Genomic DNA, 19,061 nt, shown 5'->3' on the forward strand with positions numbered 1-19,061 from the left:
ATTGTTGAAATTATCAGAAGTCTATATATGCACACAGTATCAAGTTCTTATCTGGTCATAAAAGGTTCCTGCTATCATGCATAAAATGTAGTTTAAGAAAATTACAGTAGGACACAATTCAGATAAACTTAGGCATAACATATGTCACAGCCAGTATTTTAATGGAGGGCAAGTGAGGGTGAAATGAAGACCTGAGATACTTTGGAAGATGGGATAATATGTAGATCTACCCAAGTCAAATACTATAATGGTCCAGGATATTGTACATGTGATAGGAATATAAGAACGTAGGAAGGCACAAAAGACTTTGCAGTCCATCAAGCCTGCTCCGATGCACTCCTTTTCAATACCCTTGAAATACTCTAGCTCGTAATCATTTTAACCGGTAAATGTTAAGGGTCTTTCTCACAAGTGACAAAAGTTGGAATGCACTTTGACTGCTATTGTTATACTTTATTTATCTATGTAAACTTGAGATGATCCAAAACTCGGCTGCCCATGTCCTAACTCGCACCAAATCCTGCTCACCCATTAACCCTGTGCTCTCAGACCTACATTGGCTCCTGGTTAAACACCTCGATTTCAAAATTCTTGTCCTTGTTTTCAAATCCCTCCATGACCTTGGCTTTCCCTAACTCTAATCTCCTTTAGCCCCACAATCCCACGAGATATCTGCACTCCTCTAATTCTGCCTTCTTGAGCATCCCTGATTATAATCACGCAACCATTGGTAGCTGTGCCTTCTATTGCCTAGGCCCTAAGTCTGGAATTTCCTGCCTAAATCTCTCTGCCTCTCTACCTCTCTTTCCTCCTTTATGATGCTCCTTAAAACCTACCTCTTTGACAAGCTTTTCGTCACCTGCCCTAATTTCTCCTTGTGGCTCGGTGTCAAAGTTTTTGTCTATAATACTCCTGTGAAATACCTTGGGACATTTTATTATGTTAAAGGCACGATATAAATACAATTTATTGTTGTGTATAGGTAGAGATTTAATATTTGACTCAAATGGTCAAGTTTAATCCATTCTGTATGCTTTAATTAACTGTAATCTTTTTATATCAGTAAATCTAAAATATCAGTTACATTGTGGAAATATAAACAGAACAAATTATAATAATGTTTCAGCTATTTTCAGAAATAGATATCCAAACCAATAACGCCTGGTGACTTCTAAACTATAACTAAAATTAAATATATCTAGTTATTTTGTTCGTTTATCTGCAGTGATGATGACAATATGTGGAATTTAGATGAAACAGTGTCGTAAAGATAAGAGCCTGGAAATTAAATGAGGCCAGTTTTTAAGTACTAAATGGGTGCAAGGAACAATCCCTGCGCTCGAAGACAGAGACTCGAGAAACATGACAAATTGGTCCTCGGACCTTATCTACATAATCGGCGGACTAAAGAATTCAGTTTCATGTCACGCTGCCTGTCTCGTCAGCAGCAGCCCTTGGGTAAGTCCCAAGGTGGGAAGACAGCAAAAGGGGTCCAATCGCAGCCATTAACAACCATCAGGACCTCTGTGGCTTCTGGAGGAGCACTTATTTTTGGCGGCGGCGGCAGCTGCATCCACGACTAGGCCTGTCGCCTACTCCACTTAGGGCAGTCCATTCTGTTAGAGGGGTCCTAAAGCAGGTGTAGTATTAGTATATGTAAGAAGCCTAATTTAATTCTGGGGAGAATTTTTAAAAAACAGCAAAGGCTGCAAGACTCTGGTGGGGATGTCTATAGACCTCCTGACAGTCATGATACATAATTTCAGAGATCAGAAAAGCATGTAGCAAAGGCAAGATGGTTAAAATGGGAGATTTTAATTTTCACATAGACTGAGTTGCAAAACAGCTTAAGTTGTAAAGATAGTGTATCAAGACAGTTTTCTGAAAGTTTGACCCTGATTTTAACTCTTCCTGCCTGCTGGAAACCTGGCTAAAGGGCACTTAAAATTAAAGGCAATGACTTGCCATCTCTAATTCCGCTGACTTCTCAACATGCCCTGATGTTAACTTGCTCTTTTGAGCAGGCGAGCAGGACACCTGCCTCATGCTGGCGCGGTCTTGTTTCAATATGCAGATCGAGGCCCGATTACTCTATCGGGTCCCAATCTGCTATTTAATTTGAAGCTTGAGCAGGAGAGCGGTGACAGCTTCCCTGTCAGGCCAGACCTGTCAAGAGGGTGATCATTGGCCAGAAGTCTTCTAATTTTCTTTTGGTGTCCTGTAGGCCAGGAGGATCAGGAGTGCTTCCAGACTCCATAAGAAAGCGTTGGGCCTCCTTTGCCACTGGCTGCCCTCACCCCCGTTCCCAATTGCATCCAAAGCCTACCCCAATCGTGTTCACCCCCCACCACCACTTATTTAACTGTGTGGGACCAATCCTACGGGACCCTGGCTATAGCTTCCTGCCACCTGAATTCCCAGCTTCTACTCGCCGGGCAGGAAATGGATTTGGTCGCGTTAAGGCAGGAGAGGGAGAACATTTATGGAAATAAATGGTTAAGATTGGCCGGGCCTCTACATCTCTGAAATCTTTGGGTTCGACCCCTTTAAAATCTGGTACAATATGTTTTAGAACAACCCATACAATAGTTAGTAATGAGCAACAATTCATTAATAATAGGACTGTAAGGGAGCATCTTGCAAACAGTGACCATAGCATGATAGAGTTTGACATTACGTTTTGAGAAGAAGAAAGATCGCACACAAAGCGAGGTTTTAAACTTAAGTAAGGCTGACTTCGAAGGAATGAGACATACGCTGAAGTTAAACTAAGCTGAACTGTTAACGGGGTAAAGCATCATAAAAACAGTGAGAGATGTTCAAAGAAGTATTTAATACAATACAAGACCAATACATACCCCTGTCTAATGTTTGTCTAATGTCCTTGGGGCGTAGGACATTGAATTTATGGATGTAAAATGGGCGCAACAAGATCCAATTTCTACCCAAGGTGTTTGATTTCATAAACTGATCATGTGGTGAGCGAGAATTAAAATTTTGGTAGGATGATATACAGTTAGCTTCATCTCCCCAGGCTTGGGAAGGGAAAATCTGCAGAATAGGTTACCATTTCCAACATACACAGTGATCCAAATGGCAAGGGAAGGCTGCTAACACTCTGGAACCCCAGGATAAATTCTGCACTCCTGCATTGGCAGCGGGAAAGCTGTACTGGAAGAGATTGTGGGTCGGAGATGGAACTTACCACATTGTAATCCCAATTCTCCAACTTATATTCAAGTGTGGTTGGCTGCAAGGAGCGTGGGATTGTAAAATTTAGAAGGATTTGGTGATAGGGTGAGATGAAGTTATGTGGAGGAGGCTTGTGTGGATCATAAACACCGGCATAGACCTGTTGGGCCAAATAGCCTGTTTCTGTGCTGATAATTCTATGTATCTCAACATGAGTTACCTCATTAAAGACAGGAAGGAAGAAGAAAGACAATAGAGGAGACTTGACTGTGAAAGAGAATTTAAAGTGTGGTGGTCTGTAGTAGAAATCAAAGCTCTGCAAAATACAGCAACCCCTTGTTATAATGCTTCCTCTGGGAGCAATACAAAAACTGTTATAGTGAAGTGTGCTTTGTAACAAGGATTTTATGACTATATTAATCGGGTAGCCAGAAACAAGCTGTTCTATCACTGGTTGTGGTATATATCCGTGTGTTTATAACAGGTATTTTTTACCTTAAGACTACCAGAGAGTCCTACCAACATGATATTATGTCCTTAAGTTTTTATAATACAAAGAAATACAGTTCATGCATTATTCATGCATGTATAGTCCATTTGCATTTTTAACAGTCCACGTGTGCATATGTAATTATAGATAGACTAAAAACTGGTTTTCCGATCCATACTTGATATTTTATTTGTAACTAAAGCAATTATTCCAAATATTATTTCTAACATTTTTATTCACTTTTATTAATTTTTTATGTTCTATTTATTTTTAAGGTCCTGCAGAGCAATGGAGGAACTGGTTCAGGATTTGGTCTCTGCTCTGGAGGAGACCTCTGAGCATACACGAGGGTGTGGGGAGTTTGGAGATGAAGCCTCCCGGAGCTCAGCTGCCTGCCTTCTGAAGCGGCAGGCTAGGAAAAGGAGAGGCAGGAAGAGGCGATCAGACACTGGACATCACATCTGGGAACATGGCCACTGCATGAGTGAGGGCTCTGAATCTAGCCTGGATGAAGCAATCCGGGATTACAGAGAAAATATCAATTACAGTGACTCGGATGACCACCTGATAGTTGCCAAACGTCTGTCCTCTCTGAACGTGACAGCAGTTAGGGGGAAAAGACATTCGTGGCACGAGTCAGATTCTGTCACTGACAGTAACTTAGGTGGTAGATCTTTGCGAAGGAGAAGGAAGGTCAAACGTATGGCTATAGATCTACCAGCAGAGGTCAGTACTGCACTTCACCCACTGACCCAGGGCAAAGTTCCAGTCATGGACCCAGAAAGACACCAGGTACAACCAAACCAGCTCCACTTCCATCTCCAAGTCCAGGAGATCAGCAAGGCCCAGATCATCAAGCGAAAGCGACTAGAAGTCCCAGATGAAGGCGTTGTAGTGGAAAGTGAAGAAATGTGCAATACAAATAAGGACAAAATGGAGTATGAGGAACAGAAAGGCTCAGATGATAACATGAGTGACAGGTTATTAAGATTAAGTCCCAGGTTCTCTATCCTGAGACAAGTTATTGTATTTAAATATAACTGCAGGGTTTGAAATACTTTCAGCAGAAGTGCCAGTACTTGTTCACATTGAATTTCAAACCTGCACACCAGGGAGCACTCAAGTTGCAATAAAACTGTGTACAGCCACAAATAATTCTGACCAGCTACTGTAGAATAATAGTTGTGTTTATCTTGGCACTAGACTATAGTGATTATGATATTAATGGGTATTTTTCAGATATGCTCAATCTACTTGCAATAAATAGACGGATATAAATGATCAGTACTTCTGTATTCAGAATTATAACTGCATGGATAAAGTATTTCAATCCCTGTACAGATTATTTTGTGCATTAATGCAAAACTACTGGAGCAGCAATTCAATAACTATACTAATCTTAGTGTTTTCTTTTTAATGGTTGTGGGATCTTTGCAGTATTGCCTCATGGTTATTTCAAATTGAGGCATTATATCCTTCTACAGATTTGTAGGTGAAACTTGATCTCCTGATAAACATAAATATTATTGTTTGAAGTTTTGAATTATAGGATAGAAATACATTGCGGTTGGCTGTAGGATGATGGCAATATTTCATGACTGATCTATTTTACCAAACAGTGAACTACAAACTTACACATGGAATTGGCTCATTTATGAAACTGATTAAACATCAACACTTTTTAATTTAAACTTTTAAAATGATATAGGTACTCATTCCCATGATGGCAGAATGGTAACCAGTCATATTAGAAAAATACATGATCAGACTTGAACTGTTGCTGTGGCACAACACTAATCTTCAGGTAGTTCAAGGTCACACATGTTCCATTACTATGGTGTATTGATGGGTTGCAACTAGCTTGTTTCCAACATCCTATTTAATGGTTTGCGGGACAATTTAATGGGTTAAAACAAACCCCATTGCTACAACAGCCATGTATTCCAGCTTTAAAAATACAAAGTTGGATTTCCATTCAAAGGAGGGAAGAAGTTCTGTTCTATGAACTACCCGCAGAAGCAGCCATGGAGACTCAATAGGCCATAATTTTCAACCTTGAGGGGGGTGAGTGTAATTGGCAATAACTATTCGGGGGTGGGGAGGGGTTAAAATTGTGCTGCATAAACGAATGTAATCATGTATGTTGGGAATGGAACTAAGATCTTATTTTTTTATTTCCCTCCCCCCCCCCCCTCACCCTATAGATTCATTGTACACTCTTTTTACTTGCAAAGAAATCTGCCAGTATTGCTTTGTAGCTAGTTGATGGAATATGTCAGCGTTGGTAGGATAGCCCTACTTTTTTTCACCTTCATGAAAACCAACTTACTTGTACTTTGTACCTGCCACTGATTGACAGCGACATCATGGCCTTGACGGAAACTTGCTCATGGGTGATGACACTTTCCCCATTATTGAAGCCTCTCCACCTGGCTAAACCTTTTACCATCTGCCCCGTTCAAACTGCTGGGGTGGCTGCATGGCCCTTATCACCAAATTTCAGCTCTGGCACCTTCTACTCCTTTGAGCACCTTACCTTGTTCCATCACTTTCACCTTTGCCTGAAAATCCTCCTTCTCTACTGCCTACCCAAGTGCGATGCTACGTTTCTCACTGAGATATTCTCACTGCTTTCCTCCCTTAGCCTCTGCACCAAGCGACTTCTGATCCTCTGATTTTGAACTCCATCTCAACTCCCCTTGCCTGCTCTCCTCTGAGGTCACTGCATACCTCTCCTCCATTATTCTCTTCCTCTATAAACTCTCCTACCCATATTCATGGCCACCCTCTCAACGTCATATGGTTTAAGAACATAAGAAATAGGAACAGGAGTAGGTCATACAGCCCCTCGAGTCTGCTCCGCCATTCAGTAAGATCAATAAGAGGCTGATCTGATCACGGGCTCAGCTCCACTTCCCCGCCCGCTCCCCATAATCCCTTATCCCCTTATCATTTAAGAAACAGTCTATTTCTGTTTTAAATTTATTCAAGACAGCTTCCACAGCTCTCTGAGGCAGTGAATTCCACAGATTTACAACCCTCTGAGAGAAGAAATTTCTCCTCATCTCAGTTTTAAATGGACGGCCCCTTATTCTAAGATGATGCCCTCTAGTTCGAGTCTCCTCCATCAGTGGAAACATCCTCTCTGCATCCACCTTGTCAAGCCCCCTCAAAATCTTACACGTTTCGATAAGATCACCTCTCATTCTTCTGAATTCCAATGAGTAGAGGCCCAACCTATTCAACCTTTCCTCATAAGTTAACCCCCTTATCCCTGGAATCAACCTAGTGAACCTTCTCTGAATTGCCTCCAAAGCAAGTATATCCTTTCGTAAATATGGAAACCAAAACTGCACGCAGTATTCCAGGTGTGGCCTCACCAATACCTTAGCAAGACTTCCCTGCTTTTATACTTCATCCCCTTTGCAACAAAGGCCAAGATACCATTAGCCTTCCTGATCATTTGCTGTACCTGCATTCTATCCTATTGTGTTTCATGCACAAGTACCCCCAGGTCCCACTGTACTGCGGCACTTTGCAATCTTTCTCCATTTAAATAATAACTTGCTCTTTGATTTTTTTTTTCTGCCAAAGTGCATGACCTCACACTTTCCAACATTATACTTCATCTGCCAAGTTTTTGCCCACTCACTTAGCCTATCTATGTCCTTTTGCAGATTTTTTGTGTCCACCTCACACATTGTTTTCCCTCCCATCTTTGTACCGTCAGCAAACTTGGCTACATTACACTCAGTCCCTTCTTCCAAGTTGTTAATATAGATTGTAAATAGTTGGGGTCCCAGCACTGATCCCTGCGGCACCCCACTAGTTATTGGTTGCCAACCAGAGAATGAACCATTTATCCCGACTCTCTGTTCTCTGTTTCTCTATTCTCATCGTCTCAATCACAGATAAGACTGTCTCTCATCACTCCTTTTGTAAACTCACTCGTATCCCCCTTTCAACTTCCTTTTGTGTCTGCCCTGGAAAAATCTCTCCCCCAAGTCACTTACGACGGCACTTTCAAATTCTGAATTGTCCAACCATTAACCCTCCATTCGCCGTGATTCTTCTGCAGCTACTGATCTGCTCAATCTTCCTCTCGCCTCCAGCTTTGATGGCCTTGTCCTACCCAGTAAAACCTCTAATCTCTCCCATCCTGGTCATTCTCCTTGGCATGGCCCCCTATCTCTGCTCTCAAGTTCAAGGGATGCAGTCTTGAAAGTTTATGGCACACAACTGGCTTAGCCATTCATCACCAAATCTGGTTGGACCATATCAAGTATAATCGGGCCCTGCTGTCTGCAAAAACTGCTCACTACTCCAGGATCATCCTGGAATGCAAAAAAAACCTCTGACTTATTTTCTCCACTACCAACAGTCTCTTTAAACTCCTCTTTCCCTGCCCCCTCCAAGGTCACCTCCAACAATAAGTGTGAGGAGCTCATAGACTTCTTTGTCACTAAGTTGAGCTGTCTCTGCCACTTTTCTCCCTTCCCCTAGCCCACCAAACCACACTTCTCCCAAGATTCCCCCTCTGTCCTAGCCCTGAACCCGTATCTCCTATCTCCCCTCATGTCCTCCCCTCTTGTCCGTGAGACCCACCTCTTACTCTCTTGACCCTATTCCCATAAAATTGCTGATCATCCAACTTCCCTTACTGGCCCCATGGTAGCTGATATTGTAAACAGTTCCCTTTCTTCAAGTACTGTTTCTCCCTTTCAAATCTGCTGTCATCACCCCCCACTTTTTAAAAAAAAACATGACCCCTCAGTCCTTGCAAACTATTGTCCCATCTCCAACATCCTTGAACATGCTGTCATCTCCCTAATCTGTGCCAATCTTTCCCGCAACTCCTTGTTTGAACCTTTCCAATCAAGTTTCCGCCTTTGCCACAGCACTGAAAAAGCCTTTAATCAAAGTCACAAGTGACATCCTATGTGACTGACTGTGGTGCACTATTCATCTCGACCTTTCTGCAACCTTTAATCAACATAACAGAAACAGATTATCTGGTCATTATCACATTGCTGTTTGTGGGGGCTTGCTGTGCGCAATTGGCTGCCGTGTTTCCTACACTACAACAGTGACTAAACTTAAAAAGTAATTCATTTGCTGTAAAGCACTTTTGGATGTCCTGAGGTCGAGCAAATCTTCCTCTTTTTATTTGACATGGTTAACCACATCATCATCCTCCATCATCTCTCCATTGCCCAGGTGAGTGGGACTGCCCTCGGTTCCATGTTTATCTACCCAGTTGTAGCAACAGAATCTCCTGCAATGGCTTCTCTTCTCACCCAGTATCGTTACCTCTGAAGTCCCCCAAGGATCTATCTTTGGCCCCTCCTATTTCTCATCTACATGCTGCCCCTTGGCGACATCATTCTAATATACAATGCCAGGTTTCACATGTACACTGACAGCACTAAGATTTACCTCACCATCATCTATCTCGCGCTCCAGTGCTTTTGTGTGGTCAGACTGCCTGCCCTGGATGAGCCAAAATTTCCTCCAGTTAAACATTAGAAAGACCGAAGCCAATGTCTTTGGCCCCACCACAAACTTCGGTCCTTAGCCACTGATTCCATCCTCCTCCCTGGCCACTGTTTCAAGCTGAGCCAGACTGTTTCCAACAACGGCGTCCTGTTTGACCCTGAGCTGAGCTTCCGACCCCATATCCACTTCATCAGCAAACAGACATAATATCGCTCCTCTCTGGGCTTGCCTCAGCCCATCTACTGCTGAAACCCTTATCCATGCTTTTGTTACCTCCAGACCTGACCATTCCAATGCGCTGCTGGCCCGCCTCCCTTCTCCTTTTTTCCACTCTCTATAAAATTAAGTTCATCCAAAACTCTGTTGCCCATATTCTTCCTTGCACCAAGTGCTGTTTACCCATCACCCCTGTGCTCGCTGATCTACTGGTCCCCAAAGGCCCTATATCTGTAATCTCCTCCAGCCTTACAATCTTCCAAGAACTCTCTTTTCCTCCAATCTAGCCTCTTACCTATCCCTCACTTCCTTTATCCCACCATTGGCAGCTGTGCCTTCAGCTGTCTAGACTCTACATTCTTGAATTCTCTCCCTAAACCTCTCTACTTTTAAAACCCTCCTTAAAACCGAGCTCTTTGACCAAGCTTTTGATCGCCTGTCTCCTTTTTTCGCTAGGTGTCAATTTTTGTCTGATTATGTTCCTGTGAAGCACCTTGCGATATTTAACTGCATTAAAGATGCTATATAAATTAAATGGTTTTGTTCAAATAGCCAAGTGTAGAACTTCAACTTGTGGAAAATGCGTGATTTTTGATTGTTGCCTTTGGTAGTATAGGTATTTGTATTTAAATATTATTCCCCTGTAATTTTCTCACCTCCTGTTCAGAAGCTGTTGGCTGATCCTGAGGTATTGTTTCCTTGCCTAAATGGTTGATCTTCATGTGTGAGCCCAGATCGTATTGACAGTCTATTAACTGAGAGGCAACTCAACCACTCCTGATCCTGTTCTCATCTGATGCTCACACACATGTATTTCTTAGCGGGAGATACTGGATGGAAATCAGGAGTGGGAACCTTTGATATATTTTCCCCCCATTCCACAGCTCTGGAGCAGTGATGTCAATTGTAGCATCCTTACTATAACATCAATTGAGATCAGCCAACTCAGTGCAACCCAAGTATCGGTCATGGACCTTCCTGGTCTGCATGTCCACATTGAATAGTGCAGTTACCAATTGAGCAAAAATATTTGCTGTATTTCTCTTTTTAAATCAACAAAGTAGTGTGCGCATATATACCTGACTTCTGTGGTCTTCCAGTTTACAGATCTGATAAACTTGTTAACCGTTTGTGTCCATTTCTGTGCAGTGCATTCTCATGGATAGATAGGGCAGGGAATAGCTATAGTGAGGCAAAAATGCTTTTTTCTTTACTTCCTTATTTAGTGCATTCCAGAGATGAACTTGGCAAAGAGAAGTGGTGCTCAATCATTCCACCTTCATAAAAGCCAGAGCACATTTATTTATTTTTGATGTTAGTGGTTGGTTTGGAATAATAATAATTCTGCTACAAGCATCATCCTCTAAGTAGGGCAGAGACCTCCTTTGAATTTATGGCACCATTTTAACAGATCTCTCAAAAGATGCATGTTAAATTTAAGCTATCTATAAAAATAAGACTAATGAGGGTGTAGTGTCTGAAAGTATAAGCTGTTATCAATAAGATTGGCAAATTTGAACTGTTGACAGTGCTATATAGAGTTAAGTTATTTAGAAATTGATTAGTTACCACTCAGCAACTTCCAGTCAGTAATACTTAGTGGTTATCGCTCTTCATCAGAAAGTTATCAGCTTCTGTACGCTACAGTCAAATATTCTGTGTGTGGTATGGCATAAGATGGCTGCAGGTTGCCTGAATACAGATAACTGCTGACATGCTTGGACCAATTTACAGTGCTGGAACACCTGAGCTTGTGGTTAGAAATATGGGGGGAATAGTGACCCTTTGGCAGCAGGCCTCATCCATCCAGCCCAGGCAGGAGGCATACCACAATGGTAATTACCTCGGAAGTACTATTTTGACAACACAGATATGTGTAAGTAATCATTTTCCCCCCACACAGATGAGATGTCACCTGGAGGGCTGAGGAGTATGATCGTGTTTACAGTTCAGCATGTGACCTAATTCTGGTTTGATTTAGAACACAGCAGTCAGCAGGATTTTTCATTAAGTTTTAGGCAAGCAGACAACATTTCAAAAGTAGAGAGAGAACTTTACTACTATGTTAGATGTGACAGTTGGGAAATACAGAAGCATGTCAAATACGGGACACAATTCTTAACCTTTTCAAAGGCCAGTACTCTGAATTGTACCTAAGCTTAGCTTTGCTCTCTATTTGTATGATGTTCCTCTGCATGAAATGAAATAACATAATAATTCAGTCCAGGCAGGAGGCACACCACAATGGTAATTACCTCGAAATGGTTTAAAATGTAAAAATGCAATTATTTAAAGATACTTTTCGAGTAAACTACATTTTCTGAAAGAGAAAATGCCAGAAGCTTTTATTCACATTTATTTGTTATGTAAAATGAGGCTATAAAAAGACATTCTGTTTTATCTTTTAACACTATTAAATGACTGAAAATGATTATTTTGTAGCAGTGATTCAAAATTACATTAATTTAGTTTGGAATAAAGTCTGCAAAAAAATTCCAATTGTTAACTTACTGCCTTCCAATTTTCATTGCCGCAATACAAGAGTGCAAGTTGTTATGGGTTCATGGGCATTCAAACTGGGTTAAATTCAATGCTCAAATAGGATTTGATCAGTTTCTGTATTTAAGGAAATCTGAATATTCATGATTTGGAGATATCATGCATGAGATACAGATTTTATTTTTATATTTAAATATTTTATCTTCAGAATCCACTGGTCCACACATCCTATGGTCTGGCTGAGAAAGCAGCAGTCATGACTGTGGGTTATTTTAATTTTTGAATAATTGGTGGGCTGCTGCTTCTAACAACCCAGCTAAAATCAGTAACCTTTTGGGAAGAGTATGATCTGCAATTGAAGCAGGGATTCTGACCTGGTCTTTAAGCTTGCAGCAAAGTACATTTCCATCTGTACCGTTTTAGCCACTGTTCCTTAATTTAATTTTGTTGTGAATTGAAGACCTACAGAAAAATGAGTGATTATTTTTAAACTCTGCACTTATAAATAGTTATATTATTTTGAACTGAGCCTGGATAAAATACCTCTAATAGTGTTATAATGCACATCCGTACTATTTTATGAAATGCTAGGTAGTTTGAACATGTTGTACGTAAATCATATGCTCATGCTCTTTGGCTGAAGTAATATCTACTGGTGATTTAAACAATTTTTATAGCATTGTTTGCTGTAGTATTAAATGATATATTTGAACTAACTTGACACTCTTAGCCTAATGTTACTGGACCAAGGTATTTAACAAATCTTAGTTTCAATATATATATTAAGTATGTAATTATAAATTAAGTTGCCCATTATCCATGTATTATACTATAGGTATTGTGCTCCTGAAGTAGATTACAATCATGTAATATACAGTAAGCTCCCACTATAACACACTGATACATATTTCATTGTTTTGCTGCCTTATTCATCAACATCCTATGTGGGACTGCTAAAGGCACAGTTATACAGAGGTCTAATTCTGTGAAATTTGGATCAATAAACAAAAACTAATTTCAGGGAAGTTTACTTTTTTTCTGCAATGAAATGCATTTCCTTTATCATTTGCAAATGATGTTGCCAAAAGTAATAACATCTTGAGGTAATTCTATTTCATGTCTTGAAGAAAGGCTTAGTCTGCTTTTGATTGAGAATTTTCATTTTATTTTGCCCTGATTGAGCAGCAGTGTTCCTGGATCAAGCCGAATAGCATGGCATAAGAAAGCAGAGGGAAACATTTGATGGGGGCAAATAATGAAATGCATCAATTGTGTCAGCACCTTGCTGCAGCCACATCTGGCTTACTGTCAGTGTCCTATTAGATTCCTGTGGTTTTATGTGGCAAAAATAATATGCTCTGTAGTTAATGGAATCATGATATTTACAGTTTGATTCAAAAAAATCATCTTATTTTGCTCAGATCTTTGTCACGCTTAACTTCCATCTGACTGCAGCCTTGTCTCTTTAAAATTTTACGATTCAGAGATCAATTGTTCTTTTGATCTATTCTTTTTCTTATTACAGTGAATCCAGCAGCCTCAGCAGTAGTGATGCTGGCTTGTTTACCAATGATGAAGGAAGGCAAGGTATTGGTACTTTTATTTCCTTCGTAAATGAAACTGCATGAAATTACAATTTTGCATTTCATAACATGTTATCTAGTCTCTCAGTACTTGGGTATATTTTTTAAACCTTCCATTGACAGTAACACATTGACAAATTCTGGGTTGAAAATTTTTAGCGATTCTTGGCTGGGAGAGGAGAAGAGAAGGAACTGGTGGGATTCAAAAAAGTGGTTGCCCTGAAATAAATGTGTTTGTGTGTATTGGGTTGTTTTACTTGTTTCTTTTTTTTTGCTTTCCACTTTAAAAGGGAAGTTCACAAATGAATATCTTATAGATATTTTGTGATTGCAAAAGTACTCTACAGTGACTAGCAACAGCTTATTGTGATAAAAATACAGGTCTTCAGCATTGCTATCACATCTCAATCCTCCCCCCTCCCACAATCCCCCTCGTCCCTCCCATAAAAATAGTACTGCTCCACTTTCTTCTACCTTTGCTAAGTTAGGAATCTCTGCTCTGGGAAATTCTTTCCCTGTTAATATATCTGTATACTGGCATAGGCTTCCACTCATGCATTGAAATATTCTGTCAAATATTGCATGGGCAAAGTTTTCCAGTTCTAATGACCCAGTGTAAGAAGAGACTCTATCTGATTAGTGGTGTTTAGGTGCTGAATAATGTAGGGTGGAAAATTTCAAAGGGTGTTGGTTCCCTTCTCTCTTCATTTCACAATTGTGAAAAATTGTTAGTGATTACTTTCAGGTTAGTTTTTAAATGAGTACTACTAAGCAAAATGGTATGAGAGGGGATGGAGGGCAGGGGGAAAGCTGGACTAATTGAAGTCCACTGTTTTCTAGGAGAGGGGAAATCAGAGGCCAACCATCCAGGCCACACTTGCACCACCTCAACACCATTTGGCAGCATTGACTGGGGTAGGTGCTTAGTTTGATGAGACTCCATTAGAGGAAAATGCCCCTTCCCTCTTGCAAAACCCCCCCACTACATATAAGATAAATAGCAGGTGACCAAGAAATAAAGAGAATACTTTGTGATGACTTGCTCATGTATCGTCCAAGTGCAATTGTTGTAATTGGGCTATTTCCATAGTTGCATACCACATATTATGCACAGATATGTGACTTTAAAACACTTTCATCATTATATCATTATGCAAGTGCTGTTTGTATATGTAATATGGCATAATCCTAATATAAGGACTCTTGATGCTGCAAGTTGATCCATAATGCCATGCTCGGCATCGACCAATGTTAGGTTCTAATTACAGATCAGTTGTATTGTTAGAAAATCTTGCTGGATTCTATGATAATAAGGCCTCCTTACAGCCTCAGGCCCTCTCCATTCAGGCCCTCCTGGATCTTTCCACAATATTTTCTGTCTTCTGCAGAATATGTTAATTCCTCATCAACTTATATAACTTTAATGACAAAATGTTAATTAGCAATTTTTTTAAATGAGTGGTGCAAAATTTCTATTTTCTGCTCAATAAACTTGTAATGTCTGGTGTGTAATTCAATGCCTTCCTTACAGGAGGTGCATTTCATATATATATCATCTGCAGGTGTTTTCTGTCAACTTATCCCATTCTAAATTCTTACTTCCACATTTAATATGGAAAATGTCTTTGTAAACTTGTCACACTATAAATGCACCCTGCCACCACCACTGATGGTGCTGAAGCGCCATAGTTTTGCATCTACCAGCCTCTCAGCCCATACTACAAACAACTTCTACTTCTCTGCTTTCCAAATTGTTATTATTTATATTTAAATATAAATAATATCAAAGTATTATATAAAATGAAAGTGTATGGTTTCAAAATGAATTACTTCTGTACACTCTAGATTAATTATCTCCCACTCTTTAACCACGTTTCACCTTAAGACTACATTTGGTCTTGATTCCCTATATGTAACACCAAAGGATAGAAAAGTCTCAAATATGGTGCACTTTTTCTCCCAGTGTTACATTTACTCTCTGTAACACTTTTCCTAGAGGAAAAATTCAAGAACTTAATTCAGATGAAGTTTATATTGAGTTTTTTTTCTAAATAGCAGTTGTGTATATGTCTTTTTTTTACATATGTAATTTTATATAGATGTACATATACACAGTTTATATATATGTGAAAGTGTAACACACAGAGAGAAACGGGTAGAGACTCAATTCAACCATGAAATACAGTATGGATCACAAACCTGTGGCAGCTTTAGTTTAAGTTTGAATTCCAAACAATCTTTTAGCAAAAATGGAAGTGCATAGAATTGGAGACAACCTTTTGACATGGATAGGGAATTGGTTAGGAGGTAGGAGACAGGAGAATGGGGATAATGGGTATGTACTCCATTTGTGGTGCCTCCCAGGAATCTATACTGGGGCCTCAGATTTTCATTATATTTATTAATGACTTAGATGAAGGAATAGAGAGTTGTATATCCAAATTTGCTGATGACACTAAGTGGCACAGTAAGTAGTGTAGATGGGAGAAGAAAGTTGCAAAAGGACATTGATAGATTTAATAGTGGGCAAAACTGGCAGATGGAGTACAATGTGGGGAAGTGTGAGGTCATCACTTTGGACCTATGGAAGGGTATTTTCTAAATGATGAGAAGTTAGGAACTGTGGAGGAGCACAGAGATTTAAGGGGTCCATGTACAGAAATCACTAAAAGCAGGTACAAAAAAAACACTAATGGAATGTTGGCTTTCATCTCAAGGGGTCTGGAATACAAAGGGGTTGATGCTGTGTTACAGTTGTAAAAAGCTCTGGTTAGACTGCACCTCGAGTACTTCAGTTCTGGGAACCGCAGGTCAGGAAGATTATATTGGCACAAAAGCAAAATACTGCGGATGCTGGAATCTGAAATAACAACAGAAAATGCTGGAAATCTCAGCGGGTCAGGCAGCATCTGTGGAGAGGGAAACAGAGTTAACGTTCGTGTCGATGACCCTTCGTCAGAACTGGCAAATGTTCAAAAAGAGCACATTCTTAAGAAACACTGAAAGGGGAAGAAAGAACAAAAAGGAAGGTCTGTGCTCGGGTGAAAGGCAGGAGAGATTAGAGAGACAAAAGGGATGATGGGCTGAATTGAAATGTTAATGACAGAAGTTAGAAAAAGGTTCATCTGGATAGGGTGTGAATGATGGAATAATGACCAGCTGCCATTTGGAGACAAAGAGAAAAAGAAACATAAGATGGGATGAGGGGGGAGGGAGCCAAAGAAGGCCAGAGGTTATGGTCTGAAATTTGTTAAATTTGATGTTGAGTCCAGAAGGTGTAAAGCGCCTAAACGAAAGATGAGGTGCTGTTCCTCGAACTTGCGTTGAGCTTCATTCGAACGGTGCAGGAGTCCGAGGACGGAGAGGTCAGAGTGGGAGTGGAGGGGAGAATTAAAGTGACAGGCAACCGGAAGCTCATTTATGGGCTGAATGGAGGTATTCCTCAAAACGGTCACCCAATCTACACTTTGTCTTCCCAATGTAAAGGAGACCACATAGTGAGCAGCGAATACAGTATACTAAATTGAAAAAAAGTACAAGTAAATCGCTGTTTCACCTGGAAGGAGTATTTGGTGCCCTGGATAGTGAGAAGGGAGGAGGCAAAAGGGCAGGTGTTGCATCTCCTGCACTTGCATGGGAAGGTGCCGTGGAAAGGGGAGGGGGTGCATGGGGTGACTGCGGAATGGACCAGGTGTCGAGGAGGGAGTGGTCCCTTCGGAATGCTGGGAGGGGAGGGGATCACGCTGGAGGTGGCAGAAATGGCCATATGATTATATTGGCCTTGGAGGGGGTGCATCGCTGATTCACCAGAATGATGCCAGGGCTAACAGGGTTAATTATGAGGACAGGTTACATAGACTAGGCTTGTATTCCCTTGAGTACAGAAGATTAAGGGGTGATCTAATTGAGATGTTTAAAATGATTAAATGATTTGATATGGTAGATGGAACAAAACTATTTCCTCTGGTGGGAGAGTCCAGAACAAGGGGGCATAACCTTAAAATTAGAGTAAGGCCATTCAGAGGTGATGTCAGGAAGCACCTCTTTACACAAATAGTAGTGGAAATCTGGAACTCTTCCCTCCCACTCCGCGCCCTCCTCCAAAAAAAAAAGCTGTTGAGGCTCGGTCAATTGAACATTTTAAAACTGAGATTGATAGATTTTTGTCAGGCAAGGATATTAAGGGATATGGAACCAAGGCGGGTAGATAGAGTTAATATCAGTCATGATCTAATTGAATGGTGGAACAGGCTCAAGGGGCTGAATGGCCTCCTTCTGTTCCTATGTTCCTATTTGATATTTTTCCAGTGGAAAAGTGAGATTGTGTCTGTGTTTTTGAAAATTATTTGAATACAAACTGAACAATGAATTTCAATAGGTCTTCAATTAAACAGAATATTGAACTCCTATCGTTGGATACGAGACAGTTCCTGCAGCTTCCTGAAGGCTGTAGTCCTGAGTCGCTCCAGATCTCATTGGAGGTGATAGGAATAGGAGAGACATGTGGAAAGAATGACTATGAGGGCTATATGGGGTAGAATGTACAGAAGAGACAGGAGCTGGAAATAAGGAAAGACTTACAGAAAGAGGGAGTGAAAGCAGTGGGAGTCAGAGACAAATGGAAATACAGAAACAACAATAAACCATATGTGAGCCATTCAAAGAGAGACAAAGAGTGGAAGGTAAGTAGGCAGAGGAGGAGTTGGAAGTGTTCAAGAGTAGGAGACAAAGACATGTACAGGAAGAGAAAGCTTTATAGTAAATGTTTATTAAATCTATATGCTGCTTCAGTTTTCCAATTGACAGGGTTAGAGAAATATACTGCAAGACAGTCTACATTGCAGAGTCAAGGTGATCTATTCTGACTTGAATGAATAGACTTGTTTCCCATGGGAGCAGAAACTCAGATAATATTGCATTATTACCTACTCTCTGCTCCAACCATTGTTTTCAGCAGCAACCATCACCACAAGAATTAACGGTGGGGCTGGAGCATGTTCTTATTTTGGGCACCCAGTAGAAAGCATTTCCAAGCAGAGTATAGCACAATCACATGCAGAGTGATGCTGCCTCTGCTCTATCCCAATGATGTGCTTTAATGCCAACCTCCGGACAGCACAAGCTCCACCAGTCTGAATGGTTCCATTTCGCGTAACCTCTGTGAATTAGAATGCTAGGTTGATCTGAATTGTAGACATTATTGATAGTTCACAAACGCATTTCACAATGTCTTTGCAGGTGGCTGAATCCAAGTCACAGGTGTCATGATAGCTTGCTAATTCAATATGGCACCCCGTCCCCATGATGGCTGGGTTGGAGATTTGGATGCACGTAGACAGGAAGCACAGTCCAAACACATTAGGCCAGAAGAAAGATGGAAACACTCTTAAAAGAAGTGCATCAGAACAAAGGTGTAAGAAGCATTAATAGCATTCGTAAAGTCTGAAGAGCAGCAGAGTAGAAGTGGCGTGCATCAGACATATAGGGGGTCAGATAGAAGTTGGGGAAAGGAAATGTGCAGGACAGAATTGTAAGAAGGGATAGAACAGGCTAGATGAATTTGTTCAGTGAAATTCCATGGATAA

The 19,061-nt window shown here is 40.7% G+C and overlaps 1 protein-coding gene across 3 annotated transcripts in view; it reads left to right on the top strand.

Moving 5' to 3' along the window:
* gpatch2 (G patch domain containing 2) overlaps positions 1-19,061 on the top strand; it is a 360,444-nt gene that overhangs the window by 24,836 nt on the left and 316,547 nt on the right. For 2 of the 3 annotated variants that reach the window (XM_070889440.1, XM_070889443.1), the window contains exons 2-4: positions 3,958-4,662; positions 13,419-13,480; positions 14,317-14,391. In XM_070889440.1, the coding sequence (XP_070745541.1) occupies positions 3,958-4,662; positions 13,419-13,480; positions 14,317-14,391 (842 nt within the window). The remainder of the gene's footprint in view (positions 1-3,957; positions 4,663-13,418; positions 13,481-14,316; positions 14,392-19,061) is intronic. The other variant, XM_070889441.1, reaches the window with a different exon arrangement.

This window comes from Pristiophorus japonicus, chromosome 9, assembly GCF_044704955.1.
Source record: "Pristiophorus japonicus isolate sPriJap1 chromosome 9, sPriJap1.hap1, whole genome shotgun sequence".
Taxonomy (NCBI): domain Eukaryota; kingdom Metazoa; phylum Chordata; class Chondrichthyes; family Pristiophoridae; genus Pristiophorus; species Pristiophorus japonicus.